This window comes from Corvus moneduloides, chromosome 3 (assembly GCF_009650955.1).
Source record: "Corvus moneduloides isolate bCorMon1 chromosome 3, bCorMon1.pri, whole genome shotgun sequence".
NCBI classification, from domain to species: domain Eukaryota; kingdom Metazoa; phylum Chordata; class Aves; order Passeriformes; family Corvidae; genus Corvus; species Corvus moneduloides.
The window spans coordinates 89,662,756-89,690,073 of record NC_045478.1 but is presented as its reverse complement, the minus strand read 5'-3'; the positions used below and the strand labels follow the sequence as shown (position 1 = coordinate 89,690,073).

The 27,318-nt window shown below is 49.7% G+C and overlaps 1 protein-coding gene and 1 long non-coding RNA gene across 12 annotated transcripts; one reads left to right on the top strand and one right to left on the bottom strand.

The window, feature by feature from the left end:
* On the bottom strand, nt 1-23,192 carry VEGFA (vascular endothelial growth factor A). Of its 10 annotated transcripts, XM_032102679.1 has the most exons (9): nt 22,350-23,192; nt 16,554-16,605; nt 11,241-11,437; nt 9,426-9,502; nt 8,988-9,020; nt 8,675-8,821; nt 6,175-6,246; nt 4,913-5,044; nt 2,469-2,675 (listed from the first exon to the last, which is right to left on the bottom strand). In XM_032102679.1, exons 1-9 carry the CDS (start codon nt 22,413-22,415, stop codon nt 2,654-2,656), a joined length of 798 nt encoding a protein of 265 aa, XP_031958570.1. In that variant the 5' UTR covers nt 22,416-23,192; the 3' UTR covers nt 2,469-2,653. The 10 variants fall into 10 exon arrangements, 9 of the variants coding, with proteins under 9 accessions (XP_031958579.1, XP_031958570.1, XP_031958572.1 ...); XM_032102681.1 differs by lacking the exon at nt 4,913-5,044; XM_032102682.1 differs by lacking the exon at nt 8,675-8,821.
* On the top strand, nt 16,613-27,318 carry LOC116441111. 2 transcript variants are annotated; one of them, XR_004238888.1, is made up of 3 exons: nt 16,613-16,972; nt 17,440-17,577; nt 27,005-27,318. It is a non-coding gene; the product is annotated as an uncharacterized LOC116441111 (long non-coding RNA). The 2 variants fall into 2 exon arrangements; XR_004238887.1 differs by lacking the exon at nt 27,005-27,318 and having other exon boundaries at nt 17,440-21,034.

Below are 27,318 nucleotides of genomic sequence, written 5' to 3'. Positions count from 1 at the left end.
TCAAGGTCAGAATTAAATTCTTTAATACAAAAAAAGTTTGTTTGTCGTCGTCGTCGTTGTTTTTTAAGATATATCTGTAATTTCTTTGTTTAAAAATAAATATGTACTAAGGAATATCTTGAAAAAATTCACTAGACACAATATGTAGTGTTAATATCTTTTTTCCCCGCAATTATTACAGATAAACAGTAGCACCAATAAATAAAATGATAACAAATATTAAAATTAAAAAGGAGAGAGATTCAAGATGTAGAATTTTCTATTTTTTCCTGTTTCTTCTTTTTACATATATAAAAAAAATCGTAGTGTCTATTTAATCCGAATCACACATATACATAAACATATATATATATACAAACACATAGCCAAATATATATATAGTATGTAGATGTATATCTAACCGTTGTCTCAATAGGAATGTGTAGGGGTAGGTGTTAGAGAAATTAATTAAATAACTGCCCATAACATGCTACTGACTCTGCCAACAATTGGGGAGAGATGGGATGGGACAACAGGAAGGTTAAATTTATACACAACAAGTACAAAAAAAAAAAAAAAAAAAAATATAAAAAAAAGAAAAAAAAAGGAGGTACGGCTTATAAATAGTTGAAATTAAATATTAACAAAGAATACTGAAAAATCCCTACTCTTTAATTAAATTATCTGTTTAATTTCTAATTTAAAAAGGGATATTAAATAAGTATATAAAACACTTTCTCTTCCCTCCCCCAATCGGAAGCCTCTGTCTTGCACACGATGCAGCATGAATATTCTACATTGCAGATGCAAGCACCCACCCGTGTGTTTTCTCTCCTTCTGAAAGCCATCAGTCGGATGGGGAGATCCTAGTGGTTAGTAGTCACTTGTTGTGAGTCTGTTTTTAGACTGTCTTGTCTTTTTGGAAGCTTTCCGTGTTGTACATTATCAGGCGTTGAAAATTCAATTGCAGATGATGTTTGGCAGCATTCTGACACAGACCGAGTACCTTTTTGATTATTATTATTATTAATAATAATTTTAATCACAGAACTAGATTATATATATCCACATAGATGTACAAACACACTTTCAGGGGGGTGTGTGTGTGCGCGCGTGTGTAAGGTGGGTTTCACATACACCACAGCCTACACTGCAGATACACACATAGCCAAGAACCTCACGACACTGCTAAGGGACTCCAGCTGCCTTCACATTTGATTCCCCAGCCCAAGACATGGAAAACGGGCCTGATATTTACAGTATGTCATTTTCAAAAAAAAATCTTGACATTCTTAAGGGTCATTCACACTGGGCACGCAAACTGAAGGCAGCAAAAGTTGCTTTCTTTTTTCCCCCCTTCAATCTTGGCATACATATATATTATTTTTTTATATATATATATGTATAAAAATAAATATATATATATAAAAAAGAGAAAAAAACACTTACATACATACATACATACACACAAATGCATACATTCACATACATACACACACACACCCCCACTACTGTGTATATACTTTTGATTAATATCCCTTTCCAGAAATGTTCCATAAGCATCTTGGATGCTCTTGAGTGGCAGCTCTGTGCATGAAGAAAGCAGACAGTGCTGAACAACTGTGTGGCTATGCACCGGTCCCCATTCCTGCTTCAGCACACTGTAGACCTTGTGTCCTTCTGCAGCCACCAAGGGCGGGAAATCTAGACTCCTGTGATACTTCCTTGAACGGAAAGTTAGTGCGCATCAGCTGCCCACCATCCTTAAGAGAAGCCAGCAGGTTTCTCTGGCAAAGGTTCTACAGCAAATAAAGTCAACGCAAAATGTACACTGACATCCCATGTCCCAGCAAGGCAGGCAGGTTATGAGACGAGTAAGGGCGAAGGTTGGGGGAAGAGAGGGGAGGAGGAATCCTTGATCACGGAGATGGCCATTTCCTTGGCCTTTGACCCATCGCACCCTAGGATGCCGCTCTTTGGAACTCCCTGCCCATCCTCTCCATCACCTCTCCTCCCTGTCCCAGGCAAGGAGAAGGTGGTTTGTGGTACAGCACACTCTACAGAGAAACAGCGGAGGCCGCACAAGTCAGTTAGAGTTAAGAAGTTTACACCCAGCGCTTCTACTCAAGTCCAGTCTTAGCTTGTTTCTTATGCCCCAAGTAGCCCGCTTGTGTCCACAGCAGTCGAGTATTATCCAGTGAAGACACCAATAACATTAGCAATGTTAAAAAAAATAATCAGTATATATATATATATATTATATATATGTGTGTGTGTGTGTGTGTGTGTGTGGTTAAGATATACATATATGTATATATAGATGTGGTTAAAATATATATACATATATATATATGTATATGCATGTATACACACATATATATGTATGCATGGGAAAACCCATCAAATACACCCCTATAAGTCTTCCTGGCTCTGTTATTTAGCAGCATAAAAAGAAAAATAAAATAAAACAGTTCAAAACCCATAGGTGAATTCTGTGCGGCGGGTGCCTTGGGGAATGTTCCTTCCGGAGTCCATCGTCCGTACTGAAAGTGCTGTGCTCTACCGATCCTTCATTTTTAGGGTTCATTTGGATTAGTGTTTTGTTTTGTTTTATTCTGTCCAGGCGAGAAATCAGGCTCCAGAAACAGGGCTGTTCCCCCTTCTTTTCCGCTGCTCACCGTCTCGGCTTTTCACATCTGTCAAAGAGGAGAAGGAAGGAAAAAAAAGAGAACAGGGGTTAATGTTTGTGATGCGGGTGCAAGTAGGGCAGGGAAGGGAAGGAAGGGTGGTGGCTAATGTGTTTAAGAGCACACGGTGTTAAGGCATGGCATGACGTCACTGGTGGGGTGAAGTGCTGTGCAGATGGGGCAAATCAGCTGAGAATCTTGACCCCACAAACGAGTCGATGAATTCTATTCCCCCTGGCTCACTGAGACAGAGCAGGGGGGATACTCGAACAGGAGTAAATTTAGAAGCAGAATCAGTGGCTTCCTCACAGATAAGCTGAGTGTCTTGTTTGCACCTTTGCACACCATACACACAAACACAAACACAGAAAAACAAGGCTAAGCAATGCATGCAGAAAGACACACACCCTCGGCTCTCCACCTAGCCTCTTGTTTGGGTTGGAAGCAGTGCAGACAACAAGGCCTCATGCAGGCAAGAGAGTAGCTGCTGTGAGTGGGGGTTAGCACCTGAGAACAGCAGTGGCCTGAAGAAGCAGCAGGAGAAATGAGAATTTACCCTCCCCTGTAGGTCCCAATTCTAATTCTACAAGAAAGAGCATGAGGAACTGCAGCTTAACCAGCTTTTTATCTGGAAACTGATAAGCTAACCACTCCTATGACTCCTTCCCATTTTTCTGGCCAACACACCACCTCTGGAAACCTCCCTTAGCGCTAATTATCCCACCACAGAGAGGGACTAGTAAGAGAAACTAGTAAACCCCTTCTGCCATCGTGACTTCTTTGGGGTATTGTTTGGTTTTTCATTGTATTTGTTACCATTTCTCACCCTTCAAACTTTGTGGGGTAATTATCAGTTACTCTGGACTTTGGGAACAGGAACAGAGAGGAAAAGGCCAACATTAAGTCTGGTCTCAGACTTCAGGGGTTTTGCTCACTAGGAGAAGTTTAACTCTAGAAGTGGCTCTCTTCTGGCCCCTCCATTAATTACTTTCCCACTGAAATTACAGCACCCCAGAAAAATTCTCTGTATACAGAGCAGTTTCCACCCGCTGGCAGTGCCAATGCCTCTCTGGCTTGGACACAAAGAATTTTCACACCCAAAGGAAGCACTTGTTACTTGTATCAGCCTTAGCCACCTAGCCAATGGATGTCTCCTCTTTTCAAGATGTAGCCACAGAGGACCCTGGATCTCCCTCATTTTCTCCCCCTGAGCCACTGCCACTGCAATACTCTCTTAACAGGAACAATCTCCTAGATCTCTGGGAAAGGGGTCTGAGTTCAGAGTCACAGCCAAGTACTCATTAGCAATCCCATTTCTGTCTCCCTTTAGACAGGTAGGATGATCCCACACCAGAGGTGCACACATAGCTTGTGTGAGTCAAGATACCCCACTGAGTTCACCAAAGTGCTCAGGTGAGAAACTGAGGAATCAGTTTCTTTACATGTCTGTGCCACGGATGGTGTGTGACAGCATTCAGATGACACATGGATCTCTGAACTAACAGCATGGATCTCTGAACTATCACTAACCCCACAGTGCCTTTGTGTCTCCCACCTCACACCTCAAATATGCACCTCTGCCTTAACCCAGGGTCAGACTTAAATATGTTGTATTCCATTCACAGTCCTGAGTGCAGCTCCTCAAATCACAACTCTGGACAGGACATGGACGGGGAATTGTGAGCAGAGTATTAAGAGGACAGGGTGCTCTCCCTGGCTTTTAGAAGAACAAAAAGGCAAAGGAGAATGTAGGCTCAGCCTTGAGCGGTGCTCCTAATGGCTTTCCTCATTCTGCACACAGCAGAGCATCTATAAGCCACAGAAAAAGGGCTTGGAAGACAGGGGTGGTCAAATCCTAGTCAGTTAAGGATTTGTCTTTGTCCAACAGTATGCTCAGAGTTGCACACAGATAATGTACAGAGAGATACAGACCCTCCCCTGCCTACCTCAGCAACATGAACTCCATAATCCTATTCTATGATAAAGAATACCTGAGACACAAACGCCCTGTCTCTGGGAGCCATCCCCATCCAAGTCCTGAGAGCACACCTGAAATGCACAGCTGCCTTCTGACACAGGGAAACTCTGTCCTCACCCCAGTTAGCCCCTCTGCCCTCTGGCCCACATAGGACAGAGAAAAGAAGTAATCAAATAGCACTGGTGCCAGAAGTCAGCAGGAAGCAAACTCCCCCCCTTTCTCTTTCTCTCTCTTTCTCTTTGTGTGTTTCATCCTTCAGGACACAAACCTGCAAGTGCGCTCGTTTAACTCAAGCTGCCTCGACTTGCAACGTGAGTCTGTGAATTTGCAGGAACATTTACAGGTCTGGGGATCTTGTACAAACAAGTGCTTTCTCCTCTCTGAGCAAGGCTCACAGTGACTGCAAAAAGGCAAAAGGAAAGATGTCTAAGCTACAGCGCTTCAGCAGAAAGAAAATACACATGCAACACCCTAAACATCAAAGCAATCCCCTTGCCCCCTCCCGCAGCCCCCAAGCTGCCCACTGGAGTGTCACAGGCTGATGGATTTTCCAGCAGCACCCTGACAGCCCCAGGACAGCAACCCCTTGCATTAGCGTAGAGAAAGAAAACAGGCCTTCTGCACAGTATTCACAAATGCTGCATTGGATCCATTGGCTCAGGCCAGGGGGATGAAGAAGGGGAAAGCAAGGATGGGAAGGTGAGAGGTCCCAGCCAGCTATTGGCACATCAATGAAAGGAGTCCTCTGAAGTGGACTATTGGAGTAGAAAGAGGCCAGCAGCTAAACGAGTTAAATACACAGGGTCTCTCCTCCCCTGGAAAGCAGCTGGGCTCCAGCATCACATGCTTACCCCTGCAGCCAGCACTGCCCTCTTTTCTGTAAGCCCCATCCCAATCTTGCTGCCTAGGAGTCTCCTATGGAGGGGCCATGAATTTACAATGCAGAATTTTGTGAACCACCATGAGAGAGCCAGAGCAAAAGAGACAGGGAGAGACAAGCCACCAAATCCAGCAGAAAGAGAGAAGAAAAAACAGACAGAGAGCCCCCCCCGGCTCCCCAGCGCCCCCTCTCTGGCTTCCCACAGTCCCACCTCTCCTCTCCACCTGTGACTCCACCAGACACACACGCACATGTGCACACGCACACACACACACACACATGCATGGCAGATGCCAGCCTGCCTGTCACCAGTCATCATAGCAGTGAGGGCACGAGACAAGTGGGGGAAAGCAGATGACAGAGTTACAACCAGAAGGTGTGAAGAGGTGCAGGGTACTCGTCCACCCGCCACACTCTTGTGCCTTGGGAAAATGGTTGCCACTGATGGTTAGAGAGCCAAGCAAGCTAAAGCCACCTTCCCTGAGATAGCCTTAGTGCCAGAGCAGTGCCACCACCAGTGCTGCCCCCGCAGGATCTGCAGCCCACCAGTGACTGGGAGGGGAGGGTGAGATTTGAGCGAGCAGCAAGCAGGCAGATTGGTTTGGGGAAAGGGAGGGAAGAGAGTCTACAAGCAGAGGACACAAACGTACAAGCTGAGTGGTTTGTACCGGCCTTTCTTGCGCTTTCTCTTTTGACCCTTCCCCTTTCCTCGCTTTGATTTTCTGGAAGAAAAACAAAAAAAAAAAAAAAGAGAAAGAGAGAGAGGGGGAAAGAAAGGGAGAGGTAGAGAGAAAACGGAAGAAAATGCAAGGAAGAAGAGAAAAAAAATACAGCCATGTGCCTTGCTGGGAGGGGAGAAGCACATGAGGCAGGACTGGAGGATAAATCCCAGGGCCGAAGCACAGATCTCCACCTCACACACGCATTCACCGGCTCCGGTGCTCCTGTCAGCTCTGCAACCAGCCTCCCCACAGCCAAGCCAACACCAGGGAACTCAGCAGAGACCACCTCCTGCAAGGTTGCTGCGAGCAGAGGTGGATCTGCTGGAGCCTCAGAGGGGCACCTGCCCCCTCCACAAAGGGGCAGTGGGAAAGGGACGGGGGGTGAGAGGGAGAAGGAACAGAAAGCTTTGTGAAAGCATTACGCCACCGCAGTGAGTGCAGACAACCATTCCAGGCGACAAGCACAGGTGCACAATGACTGACAAGAGGCAACCTGAGTGACAGGGCTCTCTGCAGGGAAGGGGAAATCACTCTGACCTGATGCACTGCCCAGCACTGGGCCTAGGAGGGGGCAGCTGAGCTCCAAGAGCTCTGCTGCAGGGCTGGTGGCAATCCTGCCTTGGGATGGGAGCACTCCACAGACAAAGGAAGAGATCTGATCTACACAGCACTGTTGTGTGGGAGAGGGCTATCCAACCTGAAGGCTTTGGTCATCCACCTCACCTCCTGCCTGTGGTTCAGAGGATTCCAGGAAACCTTACTTGAATGTCTGTAACTCCTCTGGCAGCCTCCATCCTGAGTACTGAAGAGTAAAGAGGGAGAAGAGGAAGGCCTGACCTAGTTATTTTACCCAGGAGATAACCAGCAAGCAGCTTTCAGATCTTCCCTCCTTTCCCTCCTGTCACCTTCCACGTGGATCTGCCAGACAGACTAGCAGATGGAGCCAAGGCACTGACTCCATTCTGAAAAATTCACCAGTTGCCTCTGATTCTTGGGCAGGAGCTGAGGCAGGCAGAGGCTAGGATATGCAGTCCTGGACATTAACCATGGATCCCTATGGGCCACTGAGAGCACAGGGAGGAGGGAGGCTGGAGCCTGTACTGCTCCTTGAGCCACATTAGCACAGGAGCAAGGGAGAGACATGCAAGGAGAAGGCCCTAGGCAAAGCACCAGGGCTTGTCAGGCAAATGAGTCCCAGCTCTGAGGCAGTTCAGCAAAGGCTCCCTCGTTCCCTGGTGCAGCCCACCTCAGGAGAGAGCTATCAAAGGGAACTGAGGGGACAAAAGAGAAAGCACCATAGGTGTCTCCTAGGCCCTGTTCAAGTTGTCTCACTGGAACGAGTGTCAGAGCATCAGCTCAATCCCGGTTCTGCCCTACATGTCAGGCAGGAGTCACAGGGAGACGGTGAGGGGAAGAAAATCAACCTGAAGGGAGGAGAGGGGTACCAATATAACAAGACTTTCAATCAAGCACAAATCAAAGCACACCAGTCTCTCCCATCCCTTCCCTTCCTTCCCTGGGGAGTGCAGAACCAGCAAAGAGCAGGCAAGGTGCTGTTAGAAGAGGAAAGTGAATGCAACACAGTCCGAGCTGGCTGCTACACCCACACCCCATCCTCACCAGAGCTCACACAGACCAAACTCTCACACACCTTCAAACTACAGAGCCACACAGACCAACCATCCCCGACATGGCCCTGTGCAGAGAGCACCATTGGCTGCACGCAGTCCGATGCAGCCAGGAGCAGATTTCCAGGGCAAGGAGGAGAGGCTGGAAGGCAGCTAGAAATATACAATCACCAGGAGAGGGGTGAACGAAGCTCTCTCACTCTCCTGTTTGCTCCCTCTGTCCCAGATTCAGCCTCATCTCCAAATATTCACTCCTTCCTCTCCAACTCCACACCTCTAAATGGCAGACTTGCTTTCCCAGTCATGCACAGTCCAACTGATCCCCTCGCTCAGAGAGATCACTCAACATTGTTTCACATTTTATGCTTGTCCCTGCAACTACTGCAGGATTAGAGCTTATTTTTCTACTTTCCACAACCTTTTTACTTTGGGAAGGAAGTAAAGGGAAGGTTGTGACTTAACCTCCCTCAGGCCACCGAAGCAAATCCATCAGATTAAAAAAACCCCTCATGAAAGCCTTCACTGAGATCCAGCTAGGACATCCACCTCCCTTTACACCCTCCCAGATCCCCACCCAACCAAAACCAGTGTCACATCCTGCACGGCATCAGTCCTGCCTCCACCAGGCCTCTATTTCCACCTCTCCCTGTAGCCAGCAGAGTTCCTACCCAAGCTGCTGTGAAAGAAGCCAGCAAATACTCACTCAAGCAGCAAGAAAAAAATTAATAATAAAGAAGGGCAGCAATTTGCAGTAACCAGAAACACCCCAGGAAGAGGGAAGGGGAGAATGGGGGCTGCACCTTGAATCCATTCCGGCAGGACAGACACGACGGGACTTCCCTGACTCGGGAAAAAGCATTAGGATTGACTGCCATGGCCATGGGTCATGCAAGGTCCATGTCTGGGGTATGAAGGAAGGACCATCAGATCTGGGTTTCTGTGCCCACCTGGAATGGATTCAGAGTGTCGCCCCATGCACTACTACCATATGCCATTTCCAAAAACACCTTCTTGAAGTGAGTGTATCCAACCAAAGAAAAGGGCAAGGGGCAGTGGGGAGAGGAAATGCCAACCAACCACCAAAAGAGAAAGGAGGAAAGGCTTGTCACTTACTTTTCTTGTTTGTTTTTGACATCTTTCTTTGGTCTGTGGGGAAAGACAGAACAAAGGCCTCATTAGAAGAGAGCTTATACTTCTAGTATTATCCCCAGCTCCCACCAAGTCCAGGGAAGGACCTGTACAGACAGCATTGCAGGATGCCCATGGCACAGGTCATGTGGTCCATCCCAAAGTGGTTTTGCTCTCCTGTTGCACCTTGCTGGTAGCCAGTGCCATAAGATCCCAAGTTGCAGGCTAGCACTGTCCACCTGTGATAGCTAGAGATGGAAGAGCCCTGACAGCAGAAGGCTTCTTTTCCCAGGCTCAGCCATCCCACTGCAAACCAACCGAGGAGACTGCATAAGCATCTGAACAAGAGTCCCAACCCAATGACAGAAAAAAGGAAAGGCTCAAAGCTGATTGCAAGAGGAACCAGTGCTGCTCCATTCTCACCTGCAGTCACATTTACTGTGCTGTAAGAAGCTCATGTGTGCTATGTGCTGACTCTGATGGGGTTTAATTCTCATGATCTGGAATGAAAGAAACAGAGAGGGTCACTGCCTGTTCACTCTTCATATTCACAGCTCCAAATCAGGCCGCTGTGCACCAAAGCGCTCGCACCCCAGCTGCTCCTGGGAAGAGCAGGGCAGAGTTCGAGCTAGCTCTGAGGCCCCATTCTCCCAGTCAGGGAAGGCCTTTGATCACAAGCAAGCAGCAACACCAGACTCATGCCAAAGCTCTGTTTGCTCCTGTATGCCCGGTGCCAGCACTGGTGAATTGCCTTGGAGACAGGCATGGGAGAGGGCATACCACCATAGCAAGGTTCTCAATGAGCCCTCCCTGGCTGATGCTGGACTGACAGTAGCTGAACATCCAGCCTGCTCGTGCAGAAGCAATGCTACAGTCTCACACAAAGATCCAAATCAAAAATTCCATATCCAACTCCTTTTCCTTAAGCCACCATTCCTTCCCAGCTGACATCTCACTTTCTCAGTGACTCGACACACAAAATAAATCTGGAGATCTGTGTTCATAAGAGCTCTGCAAAGCTCACCTGCATCACTCAGGCCCCAAACTCGGGTACCTCGAGAGAAGTTATTTAGAAGCTATGGAATATTGTCACATTCTCTTAACCCAGAACATGACTGGACCACTAGCTCTAGTGATCTGCTTAAGTGCCTCTGAACCCTTACAGGCATGCAGGCATACCCGCCAAGAACTGTAGTTCAGCAAGGAATGGTAGGAAGAAAACCACCCCTAGCTACACCAAGCTAGTATTTTCTGGTACCCAGGCTGGAGCCTGAAAGAAGAAAAGCAGTATGGGGAACCATGAAAGGGCACAGGCAGGCTCTCCAACAGAGTTCAAACACAGCCCAGAGCTCAAACACATAACAGGTAAAAGGACCTGCTGCTTAATCACTTAGCACTGCACATCTCTCATCGATATTAAAAGGTGACAGCAATATTTACAGTGGCCATGCAAGAGGCTGAGGGACAGAAGTAGGTGAGGAAGTTATGGGTACGGGTAATGGGCACCAGCATGATTTTGGACACAAGCTGGGATCCAGCCTGACAGATGAGGGCAGTAACAAAGCTCTCTAAAGCAATTTGCATCTTCCCCATAGGCCCAGCCTTTGCTATCATGGCCACCTGTGTCTCTTCCAAGAAATGAATTCAGCAGCCTCCAAACAAAGGAGGAAGATGCCCAGAGGCAGAAAGGCTTTTCCAGCTGACACAGAAGCAGTTTGTTTCTTAGAGCCCCTTTCACCCCTGCTGTGCCAGGGTAGCTATGACCCAAATTCCCTGCTCTGTTGGTACAGGCCGACCTCACAGGAGAGAGTATTGACAGATTCTCCCCTTTCGCCCTACTCAGCTACCTTCAGAACAACAGCTGTGTGTAGAGCTAAGGTGGAGCAAGGGCCCAAGGAGTATCTTCTCTGGGAACTTGGACATAATACCATCAGAAATGCTCCTTTGTATTCTCTAAGCACAAAGTGCTCCTTTGCAGAAACGCTTCTTTGCATGCTCCTACCTACTGTATTTGGGCAAGAGCCAAAAAACAGACTCTCCTCTTAGCCTTAAATAGACATAGGCAACTCATCTTTTAACCCTGCATGGTGGAACACTGAGCACCAGAGTCAGAAAAGAGGTTCCCTGGGGTAGGTTGCCCTTCCTCTGAATTAGCTGGGAGCTGGGACTTGGGGTGGCTGTGATGGCTGACTTGCTTCCTTCCAACCAAGGATGGCAGATTGCAAGCTGGACCCTCACCTCCATCGTGACGTTGTACACATCCACAGGGACACATTCTAGGCCCTCATCGCCGCAGCAACCCGCACATCTCATCAGGGGCACACAGGATGGCTTGAATATGTACTCCACCTCATCAGGGTACTCCTGGAAAATGTCCACCAGGGTCTCAATAGTCCTGCAGAAGCTGCGCTCGTAGACTTCCAGGAATTTGATAACTAGAAGAGGAATGGAGGGAATAAGTTAATGCAAACTTAGCTCGAGAATGTCTAGTGCTTCGCCCCTTAAAGTGAGCCAGATAGTTGCAACACAACTACCCTATGCTCTTCACTAACAGTCTTGCAGGCCTAAGTCCTTTGTCTGTGCTCTACATACACACACATCAAAGTAGGAAGGGAAAAACACCATCTCTTCCTCCGGCTGTTTCAGGGCAAAGGCAAGATGGACAAGAGAGCCTCATTATTTGCCTCCCTGGTACCATGATGCATGCCACAGCTGACTCTTCCCCAAATCCCTTCTCTGCTATTCCCCAGACTCCTGGTATGCTGCCACCAAGAGTATCAGCTCAGCCAAAAAAAACCCTGAAGCTGTAGCAGGTAATCTGCACTCTGGATTAAGGCCCTTCACTGGTTTGCCCTTTACCCCCTTTCAAAACAGCTAGTGAGTTTTAAAGCTAGAAGCATCCTTTGTACAGACCTCAGACACTTCTAAGAGCAAGCAGAGGCTCTGAACCATGGAGCTATGCTATCTTCACCCTTCCTGTCATCTACCTCTTCTGGCCATGCAGAACATCCACCTCAGCAGGTCACCACAGAACCATGACAGCATCCACTACAAGTCACAGCCTCGGTGTCTCCACACTGACCACTTTCCCAGACCAAGGAACCAAGCCACCCACTGAAAGATTCAAAGTAAGCTCACAGCACCCTCCGGATTAACCAGACTATATATTTGGCTACTGAACCACAATGAGACAGTGTGGGAGGGGGAACAGGGTGGATCTGCCATTATCCCATGCCTTCCCTACGAATGGAGCAAACACTAACTGCTTGCGATCTGCACTGATTTCACAAGCATTTCTCAATGTTTCCCAGTCTCTTGCCAAAGATTCATTTTGCTGCTTGGTCAAGGGTTGGAGAGATTTAAAGAGATGAGAGATAGTATAGATAAGTACACACACACAAACCTCAGGCACTAGTAGAGTACTGCAGACAGTGAGTACCTGGAGCCCTCCAGGCCTCCTCACACTAGCACCACACCGGCAACGGAGGATGTCTCACATGGAGCAGAGGATAGGAGTATGCACAAGGAGATAGTACCTGCCCCATGCTGTTATGCACTATAATGATCCACCTGTACAGTATGCAGAGTCCTCCAGCAGCAAGGTTGATAACTCAGAGTGATAAGAGCAAACTGCTTGCATCATGGAAAATAATGGTCTCCTGTAAGCGTTTCTATAGTGCCCTGAACTTGTGACAAACTGGCATAAAGGTTACTTTGCCACAAAAATGCAAAAGCTGCAGGGCTTGGAGCTCACAGCCCGCAGTTAATTGTTGAAAGTTAATTCTAGGTCATGCAGGGCTGACAGTGCCATAGTACTGAAGTGCTGAGATTGGGTACAAGAGGGGAGGAGCTTCCATCCAAGGAGTTTGAAGTGTCAGAGAGCGTGAGCAGCTATTAAAAGAGAAAGCGGCTTGTGAAAGGGAAATGCAGCCTGGCAGGCATGGACTGCTTGTTGGTATTCCTTGTCTAGAAGACAGTATGTTTCTGTTCCTTGTTCCTTCCCTTCCTCTTCCCTCCTCCCCTAACTGCCGTATGTCTCCTGTCTGTTCTCCTATCTTGTCTGTGACTACCTCCTTCTTCCTGTTCCCCTTTGGAGTGACCTTAGTCGCCGCCTATATTCCAGCAAGTTGAACAATTTAATATGTGGGAAATTCTGCAGGCACAGTGATAATCGCTGAACTGCACTGTTGATTATTCACACTGTGCCAGACACAGGATCTGAGAACTCTGGCAGTAAAGGCATAGTTCAGGATAAAAATGCTTACAGACCTACGTCAAGGGGAGGGATGGAAGGTAAGAGGGAGGGAAAGCAGCAGTTACCTGTGCAGATGAAATGCTGCTCACCACACCAGTCTGGGGCATAAACGAGGCAGAAACCGAAACAGAGTAGAAATGTGAAGTGAAACTGACTGACATCTGCCATGCTTTCCTAAATGTTTGCAGTACCCAAGCATTTGGATTACACCAGAGAATCCAAATTACAGATTGGTCCCAGAACAGCACACTCAACTTCTTTTGCAGGGTCTTTACTTTCACAGCTGCACCCTGACAACTATACTTGAGATCTGGGAGATGTGACAGGACTAAATCCTTCCCACGAAGAATCTGGGAGTTTCTACCTTTAATTTAACACATGATGGTTTTCCAAAGTCTGAATCAGCCTCTGAAAAGGAACCAGGGAATCTTCTGACTTGCCAGTCAGAAAATCCTGCCACAAAAGGCACATTGCCGTATTTTGCTGGACACAGAGCATTCACATGGAGACTGTGCAACGTTCTGCATTTCATTTGCACAGTTACCACCTAAACCAAACTGGAGTGCATGACTGAGGTACAGTCATCCTCACAGCAAAATCCTGCCCCTTCTATCATACCTATGCTTACTCCTATGTACTGGGAGTTAGATTCCACGCTTTGCTGCGCTGATTCTGTCTATGCTTCCTTTCCGTTGGTTCTGTCACGAATGGAAGAAGGTCTCTTTCAGGGGAAGCACAGGAAGGTCACCAAAGGACTAACACCACCAGGTCTGCTCCCTTCCTGCAATTTGGACTTCAGCCCAAATTAGAAGTTAATCCCACAATTAACTCACACTCCTACCCTGCAACACACCTCCAGATTTGAGTCAGAGCTTCTTAATTGTAAACGGAGGGGGAAGAAAGGTTAAAACGCAGACAGGACCCACATTAACTCTTCAAGGCAGAGTTTAAGTTCAAGTTTGGAGCAGTCAAGTGAGAACATGCTGGACTACAAAAGGAGAAAGTCTATGATCATTTTGTCTCCCTCCCCATCAATGGCTTAGCAGCAATACAGACACACTGTTATTTTAAAAATAAAAGTGCAGCCACAAGTGCTGGTGGTTTCCTTTATTTATACCAGAAAATCTTTTCCCGTGGAACAAAGAGTGTTTGTCTGACTCCTCTACAACTTCCTGTCCCACAAAACATGTGGAAGCCTCTCTTGAGCACAAAAGGGTAGGGGCTGATGCTAAAATTACAGTCTCCAATCAGAGTAAGTCCATCCCAAATAAAAACCCATCACAGCTTGACATCTCACAGAAAGCATAAAATGGCCAAAGACACAAACCCACCTTTCACCCCAAGCCCCCAAGAGCTTCAGTGGAAGGAACTACAGGACTGCCCTTGGGTAACAGAGGCCTGTCATCATCTCCTCTTCACACAGGAAAAATTGAGGTATAGAGAGAGGACCTCTAAGGTCAAACCACGGGACAAAAGTAGAGCCAGGAAGGTAATGCCAGGAGTCCTGACTTCTAGTTCACATATATATCTACATTGCAGAACCTGAAATAGCACCAGGACAGTAACACCAAAGTCTCACCACTTATATTGCCAGACCAGCTTCTCCTGCAATCCCATCAGCCTTCTTGTGACAGAAGTTAATTCTGTTTGATTCTTTCCCTCCCCAGGAAGGATTTGTTGGACACAACAAATGGCACAGATGAGGACACTAGCTCTTTTCTACCAACAGCAGAGAACTGGTTACCAAAATAAGCCTCACAGCAGGCTCCATCTTGATCCCTCTGGAGTCACTGAACCTTCTTCTGTTGACTTCAGCAGGAGCAAGGGTCAAGCACAACAGGCGGCAGCCCGCCAGCAAATCAGAAATTTTGCCCATGCAAAATGGACACCTATCCCAAGCACAGCCTGCTACAAACCTCTGACACCCATGGAGTCTGTCACACCAATAAAGTTACAGAAATTGAAACTGACTGCTACCAAAAAAAAAAAAAAAAAAGAAAAGAGAGAAATAAAAAAAAAACCAAACAAAAAAAACAATCTGGGCCCACACTGCTGGAGCCCTCTGCTGACCTCCGGCTGGAATAACGCTGAAGGTCACAGCCCGTGGGGACCCTGCAAGACGTCTGCCAGCCAGACCCTGCCATGCAACAAGTGATCTGCTCTGCTACGCACGTAAGGGAAAACCACGGTCAGGATGGTCTTAAAGCAGGTGATGATCACCTCAGCCTGAAGGTTCCAAAGTCCACAGCCCTTTTATCCCACTGCTGAACTGAGGACTGCGGACAGAAGCCAACCGCCTGACATGCACAGGGCTTCACCAGACAGGGCGCTCACAGGAGGCGTCTCTGACTAACCCAGAGGCTGAATGCCCTTCTGGTCTACACTTACTTGCATGAACCAACGAGGCAGAGGATACTGCCACAGCCTGGCCTTTGGGCAACCAGAAAGACACAAAATCACAGCAGCTGCAGAGGCACCACCTTGTTTCCTCACCAGGCAATGGTCCAGTCCATACTGGACCATCAGGAACAAATTAAGTAGAACCTACCAGATCATAGTGCTGTTCCCTGAATCTGCAAAGTCTGTTAGCCCAAACCAGAATAAAAAGGTGTATTTTTCAAGCCTGACTCTGTACAGTGCTTAGCAATCTCCTGACGGGGGGGGGTACCTGGGACTGCTGGGAGGCATAAGCCCAGAAAATAATCCTGGACTGCCCTTTTCTCCTTCTCTCCCCCAGAGACCTGCCGTCTGGGGGCCTCTCTGGCCTTTGTTCAGGGATCAGACCTGGCCACCCAGCCGGGCATCACCAGCACCGCCGGGAAAGAGGCGAGCAGCAAAATTTGACAAATCCCTTCCTACAACACTGTGGCGAATCCCCAGCAAACTGCTCGCCGCTATTCAGCTCTTTGTGTGCGCCCGTGCCTGTGTAGAGATATATATATATTTATATATATAAATGAGCGTGCGTATGTGCACTGGCGCACGCACGCAGTTTCCCTCTGAGCTGCGGTAAGCCAGGGGCGGGCTGGGCCAGCCCTGCTGCCCGCCCTGGCACCGCGGCCGCCCCGGAGCCCGGCCCCACGGCCACCCCCGGCCTCACGGCTCGGCCCGGGCCCGCGGCGTGGGGCGGGGGCGCTGCGGCCGCCACGAAGGGGCTGATGGCGGCGGCACCTCCCGCCGGCAGCCCCCGGCCCCGCTGCCCGGGAGGTGGCGGTGTTGGCCGCCCGCGGCTCCGGGGGCTCCTTCACCCCAGCACCCGGCCGTCCCCGCCCGCCGGGAAGCCGCCTAGCGCTTACCTTCATTGGGTTTCCGCTCCCCATCCCCCAGGGCAGGCGCAGCCTTCGACAACTGCAAAGACAACAGAAAATCAGTCACAACACGGAACCATGACGCGGTCCCGGGGGTCCCGGTCCGGTCGCCGGCCGCTCCGCAGGCCGCCCCGGCGGGCACAGAGGGACCTTTTGTTCCCCCGGCCCCCGGGGGAGCCGAGAGGGGCACGGGCGGGACGGCCCCGGGCGGGGGGGGACGGGGCTGGCAGGGCCGTGTGGCGGGCCCGAGAGAGGCCCCAAAGGGAGAAACGCGTCCCCGGGGATCTGCTGTCAGTGACCGCGGGCAAACACCGGGAGCAAATCCGAGCCCGGCGGAGAACACTAACGGGGTGGCCTGCTGCTGCCGACACGACCGATGGACCTGGGCACCGCTTCTCTCCGTAAAGGTGAATCTGGCCCGGGAGGGCAGAGGGGGGAGAAGGGCCGCCAGGCACGGAAGGGCATTGCTGCCCTCTCAATGTCACAGATGCCTGTCACCCAGCAGTGGTGGCCACGGAGGTGTCGGCATCTGGCCGGGTGTCAGGGCGATTAACTGTGATAGCACCACTTTGCCGACGGACGCCGCCAAACCGCCCAGGTTCTCTTCCTCCCTGACGGAAGGGAGGGCAACGCGCGCCCTCACCTAACGGTCCCCAGTCCGCAGCCCCTGCATGAATCCCATTCCTGCGCTCCACAGCTTCCCCTGGGCCGAGAACGAAAAGGCTGCAAGCTCTGCAGTCACTCCTGCTGCCTTTTGGGACTAGGGACATTCCCAAAGCACTGATGCAGGCAGGACTGGTGACAGGTAACCCACCCCTAAAATGGTATGGAGAAATATTACACCACTTTATTAAGGAAGCCTTTTTAATTCCAGGTGAAACAAGAACGCCACTCTTCCTGCTCTTCGTGAGGGCTTTAGCTCTGACGTAACTTTCCAGCCAAGTCAGGCTTCCCCCTGCCGTTCTGTTCTGAACCAAAATGGAAAAGGCCCAGCTTTCTTCACTTCTCTGAGGTATGTTGCCACCTGTGTGATCCACCCCAGAACCTGCTGCCTTTCAGCAGAGGCCCATAAGGAGCATGGTGATCCATACAAAATACTGCTTTGTCAGCAATATGCTGTGTTTAGGCTTAGAAAAAGGCCCTCTGATCTTGTAGCTGAAGACAGAACAGAATTAAGGCCATGTCCACCCCAAGCTCACAATAGGAATCTGCCACCTATGGTCTTCTAGGCAGCCCTGGGGAAGCACCACCATCCAAGCAGCCAAAAGTGTCAGCTTTTAAAAGGAGGGGGCAAGAGAGCCAGCTAGAAGCCCCTCTCCCAGACATTCCTTTGTGTCTGTGCATAGTTCCCTTTGTCTAAGGTCCCCCTAACCGAACTTCTTTCTCATTTCAACCAAAGTCTTTCTGTATTTGGGCATAACTTACCAGCCCAGACCTGAGCTGCCCCATGTGTGGATCTATTTCTTCTCTGGGGAGGAGGCGGCTGTGTGCCCAGTCTCAGTGCTGTGACAACACTTGAAAAAGCAGGTTCCTAGAAACAGTTTCATTCATGAAGTGTGAAGGTCACTGCAACAGCAGAAACAAAATGGAGGCAGCGGAGGCTGCAGTGGCCTTCCAAAGCCACTCAGTGCCTGACAATCTATGGGTAAAAAGAAAACTGCATCAAGGGCAGAAAAGCCTCAATCTGCTATGGCACAGGAAGAGGATCACGAGCCAAGTCAGTTTATTCAAGTCACAATGCCCCGAAGACTTTTCACGGAGGGATTTCTGGTTCACACACAAAATGACCACGACAGACTGAGCAAAATTAGCTTGGAGACACCTTGAGGATCATTTTTACCCATTCTCTATGCAAAACTGCCCTGCCAGCTGCCAAGCCCACTGCCTCTTCACATGCAAGCACACAGGCTGCACAAGTGATGAGAAGCAGAAGCAAGCCACAGGCTTTCGCTACTCACCTACGCCTAGCCAGCACCTCACCCTGCCCCTGATGTAGTGGAGCAGGAGCCAGAACACTCTCGCAGTGCTCACCTGGACCTGGGATGTGATCCGACCCCAAAGATGGGAAATGAGATCGGTGCAAAGTGGGCAAAGAGCTTCTGAGCTTTCCCAGGGGAGCTCTCAGCAGAAACTAGAAAGGTTTCCCAGAACTATCAGTAACACGCTCTCTGCTCACTATTCCAAGAAACTTTTCTGCCCTTTCAGCAGTGCCTTTCACCTGTGCCTAGTGGCCTCAAAGCACGTCCACTAGAACAGCAGGTGAGGCAGGGGCTTGTGCCTCACTTCAAAACAGTCTGCTACATATCAGACATGGGGAACCAAAAACATTCCTCAGGACAAGCAGGCCAACCGTGCCCTTCGGTAGGAGCCTGAAGGTCATGCTCTCCTCTGCTGGCTTTTGGCATTACCCAAGAGTTCTGTATAACACAATTTCCTTCCAACAGATTTTCAACATTTCACAGTAGCGTGGAAGCAACCCCTGGCTTGGCCTTGAGAGTAGGATAAATGAGCCCAGAATAGGGCTGACAGAGGAAGCTCCTTTCTGTGCTCTTTGCAGGTTGTAGCAAATGCACATCCCTCCCTCTGTGGGGTAAAACCTTCCCAAACAAATAAACCCACTTCACACCATCCATGTGTCTGCACCTTCCCTGTCTCCGTTCTCCCCCAGTCCCTGTCCAAAGCAAGCTTTTCTCTGAAGGGAGAGAAAAGGTTAATCAAGTCACTCCTCTCTAACCATCACCCCCCTCACCACCACCACCAGCACTCTTTCTCTCTCTTCCCCTCCCCCTAATCTGTGCAGCCTCATTAAAAGAGCTTTGTAACTGTTTAGGACTGGAACAAACAATCCATCCACTTTGAGAGGGACTCTGGGACAGGAGTTAAGGCACTTTTCGTCTTAGGCACTAGAAATTCTCAGCGTTTTCTACTTAGGAGAGGGGGGGAATGGGACTCATTGCACTCCTTCTCCATTGTACATGCAGACAGAGGTCAGTAATCCTGCAAGCTGCCAGCACAGCCAAGGCACCTCTGACAGAACAGATGGGAGAATGGATTTGGGGTTGCTCAGGAATCAGTGAGCCCCTCAGACATCCCTCTCCCCTGCTCCCAAAGGAGTGCTCCTCTTTCCAGCCTGTCCTCAGAGCACAGGAACTGGGGAAGGTGACCTGCTGCATCCCAGCTGCCTATGGGCTGTGGAAGCAGGTTCTGGTGGCTCCCCATCGTGGTGTGGTGCAGAGGCACACCAAAGGCAGGCAGCCTGGCGGGTGTGCGATCATTAACAGTCTAGTCACAGGCTTGTTCTCCCTCCCTCAGTGTCTGATCACTGCCTGTTCCCTATGGCAATACAGCTGGTATATCCAGGTCCTGCTGCTGTTCAGGGCAGGAAAGGAAGAGCTCCCAGACCGTCATCAGGGGTGACCTGTCACCAGTGTGCCAGCAAGACCCGCAGATGAAGGAGGATGGGGAATAACCACCTGTCCCCCATTCTCTAAGAAAGGTAGGACTGGAAGGGGACAACAGTGCAACCTCTCTAATCCCATGGTGTGTGAGGACTGTGCACACCGCCCAGCACAATCAATCAGCTGGGGAGGGTGGCACTGCAAAAGCACCTTTCTCTCCCTTGCCTGCATGGAAAGGCTATCGCCACCAGTGGAGGCAGACACCTGTGGCATCAGTGCTGCCCAGACCCAACCATGAAGCAATTTCCCACCATCCCAGTCTTGCTGTAGGAGCAACCGTAACAGCTAGTTCAGTAAGGAGTCATCCCCCTGAACCTTCACCAGAGGAGCACCGTGATTCCTTCATCCCTTCTCCTTCACTTCCAGGAAGCTGCCTGACACATGCTGGACTCTGCTTCCCCAACTGAGACTCTGTCAGGGCTTTTATTTAATGCTCTCTAATGTGCCTGGCTTGCTAGATAGATCAGCCTGACAGCCAGATAAATATTATCATCAAAGCACAAACCCTAGTCCCGTGTGAAGAGTCATGCCTTCTGCCATGCTCAGAGTCATCATCAAGCTGCCTACGTGAGATCTGCTGGTATTTCTAACGTTCCCATCACCGTAGTGCCCGGACAACCAACGGACAAATAAGGACAGAACCGAAGGGCAGATCTCACTGTCGATCTGCCTGAGCACTTATATGGCCCACATCACCCAGGTACCTGAATCTCTAGCCATCTCTCGTGTCTGTCCCTGCAACCTTTCCCCTCAAACTCCTGTAATTCTTCCCTACCATTTTTTCCATTGTTGTACTATTTTCTCATTTGCACCATCCTCCAGCCTAGGAGAAAAGGCAGCATGAGGCTTTTTATGCAGCTCCTGAGGACAGACAGATCTCGACTCTACCTGATCTGCTGTTTCCTCTTCTGGGGAAGAGGAAGGGGAGGGGAGTAGGAACAAGGGGAGGGTTAAAGGGTGTTATCACTGGACACCAATAAAGAGTTGTCTCACCTAGAGGTGGGGAACAGATGCTACTGTACAAGTTTAGTGAGAAGCTGGGAGGCAAAGAAACCCCTGTTTTGGGTGATGGTGGAAAAACTCCTGGAGAGCAGAAAGAATTGTGCCACCAGCCAAATCTGGCAGGAAGGCAGCAGGGAGCTGCTCTGTGCCACACTCAAGTGAGAGTGCGCCTCAGTTCCCATCGAGCACAGCCAAGCACAGCCTAATGTGCGGCTGTCACTGGATAAAGTAGAGATATAACAGGCTAGAAACAAAGCGTGCAGTGCTTGCATGACTTCAGTTACAGCTGAAATGGCTCCTAATTGGGGAGTTGCCTTCCAGCATCGGTGCTGAACAAACAATGTGAATAACTGATTAGTTTGCAAGCGACGTTTATTTTCACGATTGTGGGAGATGATCTGGCCCGCACTCTTTCGAGGTGCCGAGCAGAAATGGCAGGAGAGAACTAACCTGTTATAACCTTTAAAACGTAATCCATGCCTGCCTCCCGAACAGCCACTTTCACGTGGGCACTCTGTCTAAACCCCTTAATATCTCTTGGCAACACAACCCTCTTGACTCTTTAGAAAACAGATTTATAGGACAGGTTTGCAAAGAAAGCTGCCTTTCTTTCTTCTTTTTTTCTTTAAAAAGAGGAAAGGAGGAAGAGTTGATCTGTAATTCCTCAAGAATGACAATGAGGTAAAAGTGACTGAAGAGGAAGAGAAAAATCCTTGGTTTTGTAATCTCGGTGCAGGAGATCTGCATTTTGGTTAATTTTTTTTCCAATCTAGAAGAAATTCTGGATCCATTTTGTCCTCTTTGATCTCTATTTGTTTTTCCAGCTAGGCATTTTGAACTCCACTCGGCGGCACGAACCCGAGCTGGGACCCAAGGCAAATATCGCCGAAACAGCCTTTTGCAATGTCAGGAGACCCGAGGCTGATGCAAGAAGGCAGCGCGCTGCCTCCCTACTCGTGCCCCGCCGACCGCAGCGCCCCGGCCCCGGCGGGACCCCACGGTCGCGCCGCGCCGGGAGCCCCGCGCCGAGGCGCGCTCATGTACGCGGGCACTCCGCACGGCGCTGCCGCTGTCCCGGGACCCCGCGGAGCTCCGGGCAGCGCTGTCCCCCGCTGCAGCACCACACGCACGCCCGCACACGTGTCTGTGCTGCGGGCACCCACCCGCACCCGGCGCCAGTGGCGCGGCCGCACCGCACCGAGCAGGTGGGAGGCAAAGAGAGGGAGGCGAAAAAGCAAAAAAGGGGGGGAAAAGTATTTTCGGCCGTCTGCCTTCCCTCCCCCTCCGCTACGCGGGGCACAAAAGCCCCCGTCCCGCCGCTTACCTCCGCGCTCTGCAGATAGAGCAGCGCCGCCAGCCCCCAGTGGATCCAAGTGAGCAGAAAGTTCATGGTTGCCGGCGCACGCCGCGAAGCGGGGCCCGCCGTGCTCCGCCTCGCTGCCGCCGCCCCGCCGCCGCCGCCCCGCCGCGCTCTCGCCCGCGCCTCCTCCGTGCCCGCCGCCGCCTCCTGGGGTGCCGCCGGCCGGGCGCTGCGAAGGGTTCCGGGGTAAGGGGGGTTCCTCTTCGGGGTCTCCGGTTTCACCCCTCCATAAACCCGGCTCTCCGCCGGCCCCCGCTGCTGCTTTCCGTGGGCGCTCCGCCGGGCCGAGCGTAGGCTCCGCGGCCGCCCTGCCGCCGCCCGGCCCCCGCCGCCGGGCAGTCCGTGCTCCACAGCGGCGCCCGTCCGCGGCGCTCTCCCCGCGTCGGGGCAGGCAGGCACCCGCGCCGCGCTCGCTCGGTTTCGCGCACTCACGGCAAAGTTTGCGCGGAAACTTTCAATGCATCTCTTTTCCTGCGCCCCCTCTTCGCGGCGGCTGCCTCCGGCGGCTCCCCGAGCCGGGGTCGCCTCCCTCGGGAAAAGGGGCTGATTCCGCCGCCGCTCGGCCCGACCCCTCTCCGCAAGTCGGGGTGGTGGTGGCGGAAAGGACGAACAGAGCGTTTTCCTCCTGCCCTCTGTGTTACTGTCTCTCCCTCTCTCTGTCCACCGCTTAAAAAAAAAATCAGAATAGTAATATATGAATAAAAAAAAAAAAAAAGAAAAGAAAAAAATCCAAGCTGGATAGAGAGGGAGGGAACTGGGGCGTGGGAAGGCTCTGTAGGAAAGGGAGGAAAAAAAAATCCCAGCGGATCAAAGTATAGGTGGGGAAAAAATAAATTAAACGAGAGGATAAAGCAAGCCGGCAAGCTAACAGCAGGTCCCGGTGCCCGGGGAGGGCTGCTCTCGCGGCGCGCTGTCCCCCGCCGGCGCGGCGTGCGCTCCTCGCCCCCGGCGCGGCAGCAGCCCCGCTCCGCGCACTCCAGCGGCGGCTCCGCGCAGCGCCCGCTCTCCGCGCAGCGCCCGCCCCACCGCCCGCCGCTCGTCAGCACTCTGCAACTGATCGCAGCGGCCACGGGGAGAGACGCTCCGCGAAGTCCCACCTCCTCAGTGATGGCCCGGCCTTCCTCCCTGCTCTCCAATCCCGTCGCGGAGTAGCTCCGCGGCTCGTGCATTTCGAATCCAGCTCCCTGCCCTGCCTTCCTGTCGCGCTTTCTGCGATGCCGATGGATACATGTTCGGGTCAAAATTCACTTTGCCCGTGGGAATTGTTCCAAAGTCCAGCAGAGCCATTTGGGGAGAGGGGCGGCGGGGGACAAATTGTAATCGCAGCCATCATCTGACCACCCCCCAGGACTTGGCTTTTCAGATACAGTGATTTCTTAGCACGTATGTGTTAAAGGGCTGAAGGAGCGTTATCCTCAGGTGGGTTTTATTTCTCTTAACCTAGTGCTATTCTCCCATGGCTCAGGGAGCCTGTGCTGGCTGAGTGGTGCCCTGGTGTTCAGAAGGGTGTCATACTGAAGGGGTGAAGGTTTTGCCAGAAAAACCCCACCCTGCTGAGAAGGTATTTGAAGGGCAAAGAGGGCAGCTTTGTCTCACTGAGTTTCGCGCGAGCATTCCCCAACTGAGCTACTTGGTTCCTGTCACACAGAAAATTTCTTCATACGGCATACATAGTAACAATATGCGTGTGTCAACATACATAAATCTTTCTCCTGCTACCATCCTCCAAGGACCTTATGTGGCAGATGGAGTAGAAATCCAGACTGGAAAATCCCAGGGCTCACCGTGGGCTGGAGGAAGGGGTAGGGGGAAAAGACACTGAAGAAAGAAAAGGCTATATAATAATATAAAAGCAATTATTCCAATGCTGTGCCACAGACTCATAGTGATACAGGCAAAGCATTGGCTCTATAGAGGCACCTGCTGGCTGAGAGAAACACATGAAACAACCCCACCTCCCCTCCAAAAAAAAATCTTTGCTTTCGGTAGATTTTAGACCTGTTCTTCCCTTTGTTTAATTTTTAAAGATTTTGTGTCATCCCTTGGTGCACTATGTGGGGGTGTTGCCCAGGTCACACTGATCCTGAGGAAGGCTGGGAGATGAGTGACAGGTCTCCCTGAGCAAGAAGCAGCTCCCATATAGCCCCTCCGCTGCCCCAGCTGCAGGTCACACCCCACACCCCTTGTACCCACAGCCTTCCGTCTGGGCAAGGGCAGGAATTCGGGCCGGACCAAAGCCTAAAGGAGAACATAAAGCCTTTCTCCTCAAGGATCATGTTTCTACAGCAGAGTGGTGGGTGTTTTGCAAACATTGCAAAATAATCACTTTTCCTTCGCTTTTTCTATAATTTTTTAAACAAATTGTTGCAGAGGGTTTCTGAAGAAACAAATACCCATCCAAAATAACTGGAGTTCCTCATACTCAGGATGCAGTTGCCAAAAATGCCTTCCAAGAGACAGGGAGAATTCAAGCTCCCCCAGGAAAAACAGGGGATATTTCATTAACTGAAGGGAAAGCCAATTTAAAGTTCCTGGAGGCAGGTACTGCTTCTGACTCTGTCCCAGTTCACTGTGAACAGCTCTGTCTTTATGCCAGGCCTCTGCACTTCAGACCAGCAGCAAGCAGATTAACTCACTCGATCCTTTTATTTGGTGGAAGGTCTTAGGTGCCTTTTCTCCTCCTGCTAGATGAGCATTCTATGAATGAAGATAGCTCTACTGCAAATAACTTCCAATTCTAACTCTCCTCTGGATGGACAAAATCTCTGCAGCTGCTGCTCTGAAGAAAGTCCCCCACAGAAACCTCACAGAAAAAATTAAATCCACGAGTGGCAAGGGGCAGCCTTATCCCCATAAAGCTACAATGTACTGTAAATAATGTACAGAACCCAGCTTCTAAAATTACCACTACGGGATTGCTCATCTCGTTTTATGTTTCATCTGGATCCTGTGATCTTCCCACCTGCCAACATCCTGTTACCAGGAGAGCAGTGTATGTGAAGTTTGTGCAAATGGTCATGTACTTGCTGAATTCTGGCACCAGCAAGGACATTCATGTGCCTTCCATGTTAACTTTACACTATAATAAATACTGACATTGCTAGAGAATCTGCAGTGTTCGTGCTAAGCACTGCTCACCAAAAAAGCAAATTAATCTGTGTCCCAGCTATGCTTCCTTATTGGCCTTGTTATCGTTCCCATATCCATGGCCCCTGAGACAGGAAGAAAAACAGCATCAACAGGCAGGATTTTAAATATGGAGTATCTAAAAGCACGAGCCCCATGTTTAGGAACTCAAGGGAAGACGCGTGATTTACAAAGAAGCAGGGTGATGACTTATTTGGAGCTGTGAGACGCTGAGAACTTTTAAGAACCTGAGCATAATTTAGGACTTCATCTTTCAGATTGAACTCAGTGGAAGCTTTGGCATTGACTTCAAAGGGCATAAGATCAAGCCTTATTTAGGGGCTCAAAATACAAAATTAGGAGCCTAAATTTAGGCATCCATATTTTAATACCTTGACCTGTGTTAGTAATACCATTCATCTAATCCCTTTATTTAACCTGAAAAGAGATGAATATCGGTAACTTTTTACCAACTTGCCTAAGAGAACCTGTGGCAAGAAACGCATTACCCGCACTTCGTTTATTTTTAATCCCCTCTCTCAGATCCCCAAAATAACAGCCGGAGCAATGTTAGTGGAGGAACTCAGACCCACTTTGAAATTTTAACAGGAAATGTGAGAAATGTGGACATCAAAAAACAAATTAAACAAAACAATATTTTCTTAGTATTCCATCTTGTGGGCAAGTCTGGGGAGATAATCCAAATTAGGAGAGAAGTCAGAGAAACAAAGAGTAATTTTAAGCATTTTAGTGCCAGAGCTATTTCTTAACACACAGCTCACTCGCTGATTTCAAATATAGTCCCTCAGTGCTGAGCATGGAGGGCAGCACGAGAAAAATCAACATCTTGCTACAGCCTTCTAGCAGATACGGACAAAAGACCAGAATGGAGTGAACTGTTGAGAGAAGCAGCCAGGTGAACCGATCCTAAACATCCTGAGATACTTCAGGAGTTTCTTTCCCTGTAAGAAATCACCAGGACACAGGATGCAGTAACCAAGCTATGGCCGAGTTGGCTGCAGTGGTCGCAAAATAGTGAATCAATTAACTGCATGAGTCTTATTATTGTGATTATTTTTGTGTCGGTTGCACTAACAGGGAAGGGAGCAGCTGTAGGTATAACAAAAGGTTGCTCCTCTGAGATGCCTTGCCGACGCTCCCTCTGCTGTGATGTAAATAGAATACATGTGACGGTAAGGGCAGCGCTCTGCTCGGATCTGCAAGCATTAGAGATGCCCATGCACCACCCACTGGCAGTTTCACTTACCTCTGTCACTCAGGAGTTTCCCAAAGATCTTTGCCTTCTGGAAAGAGAGAAAAATGCTCATTAATGTGCAGCACAGTCACTCATTCTGTCCTTCTGGATTGATTTTGTACCCCAGACACTTTCCCATAGTCAATAATCACATAATATTATGAGGAGTTGCTTCTGTTTCCTTACTATTTGTCTGTTTTCCTGTCACTGACTGGATCTTTGTATCATCCTTTTGCAGCAAGCAGCAGAGGCAGTGATAAGTGAGTGGAGGTAACGGGACAGGTCCTCAACCGTCAGCAGGATTGTTTTAACATCTACAGAGAGATCAAGAAACTCAAAACAGCTCTTCCTGCCAAAACTATATGTAATGTCAGCCTAAGGGTACAGTCATCTTGACCCTGACTTTTGTTTCCCTGGCTAATAGATCTGGTAGGAATATACACACACGGTTATTGTGATAGTACTTCACCTTACACTTACATCACATTCCCTGGAGAAGTATCTGATGGGGCAGCCTTGCTTATTAAATCATTTCCTAGAGGGGAGAATTCA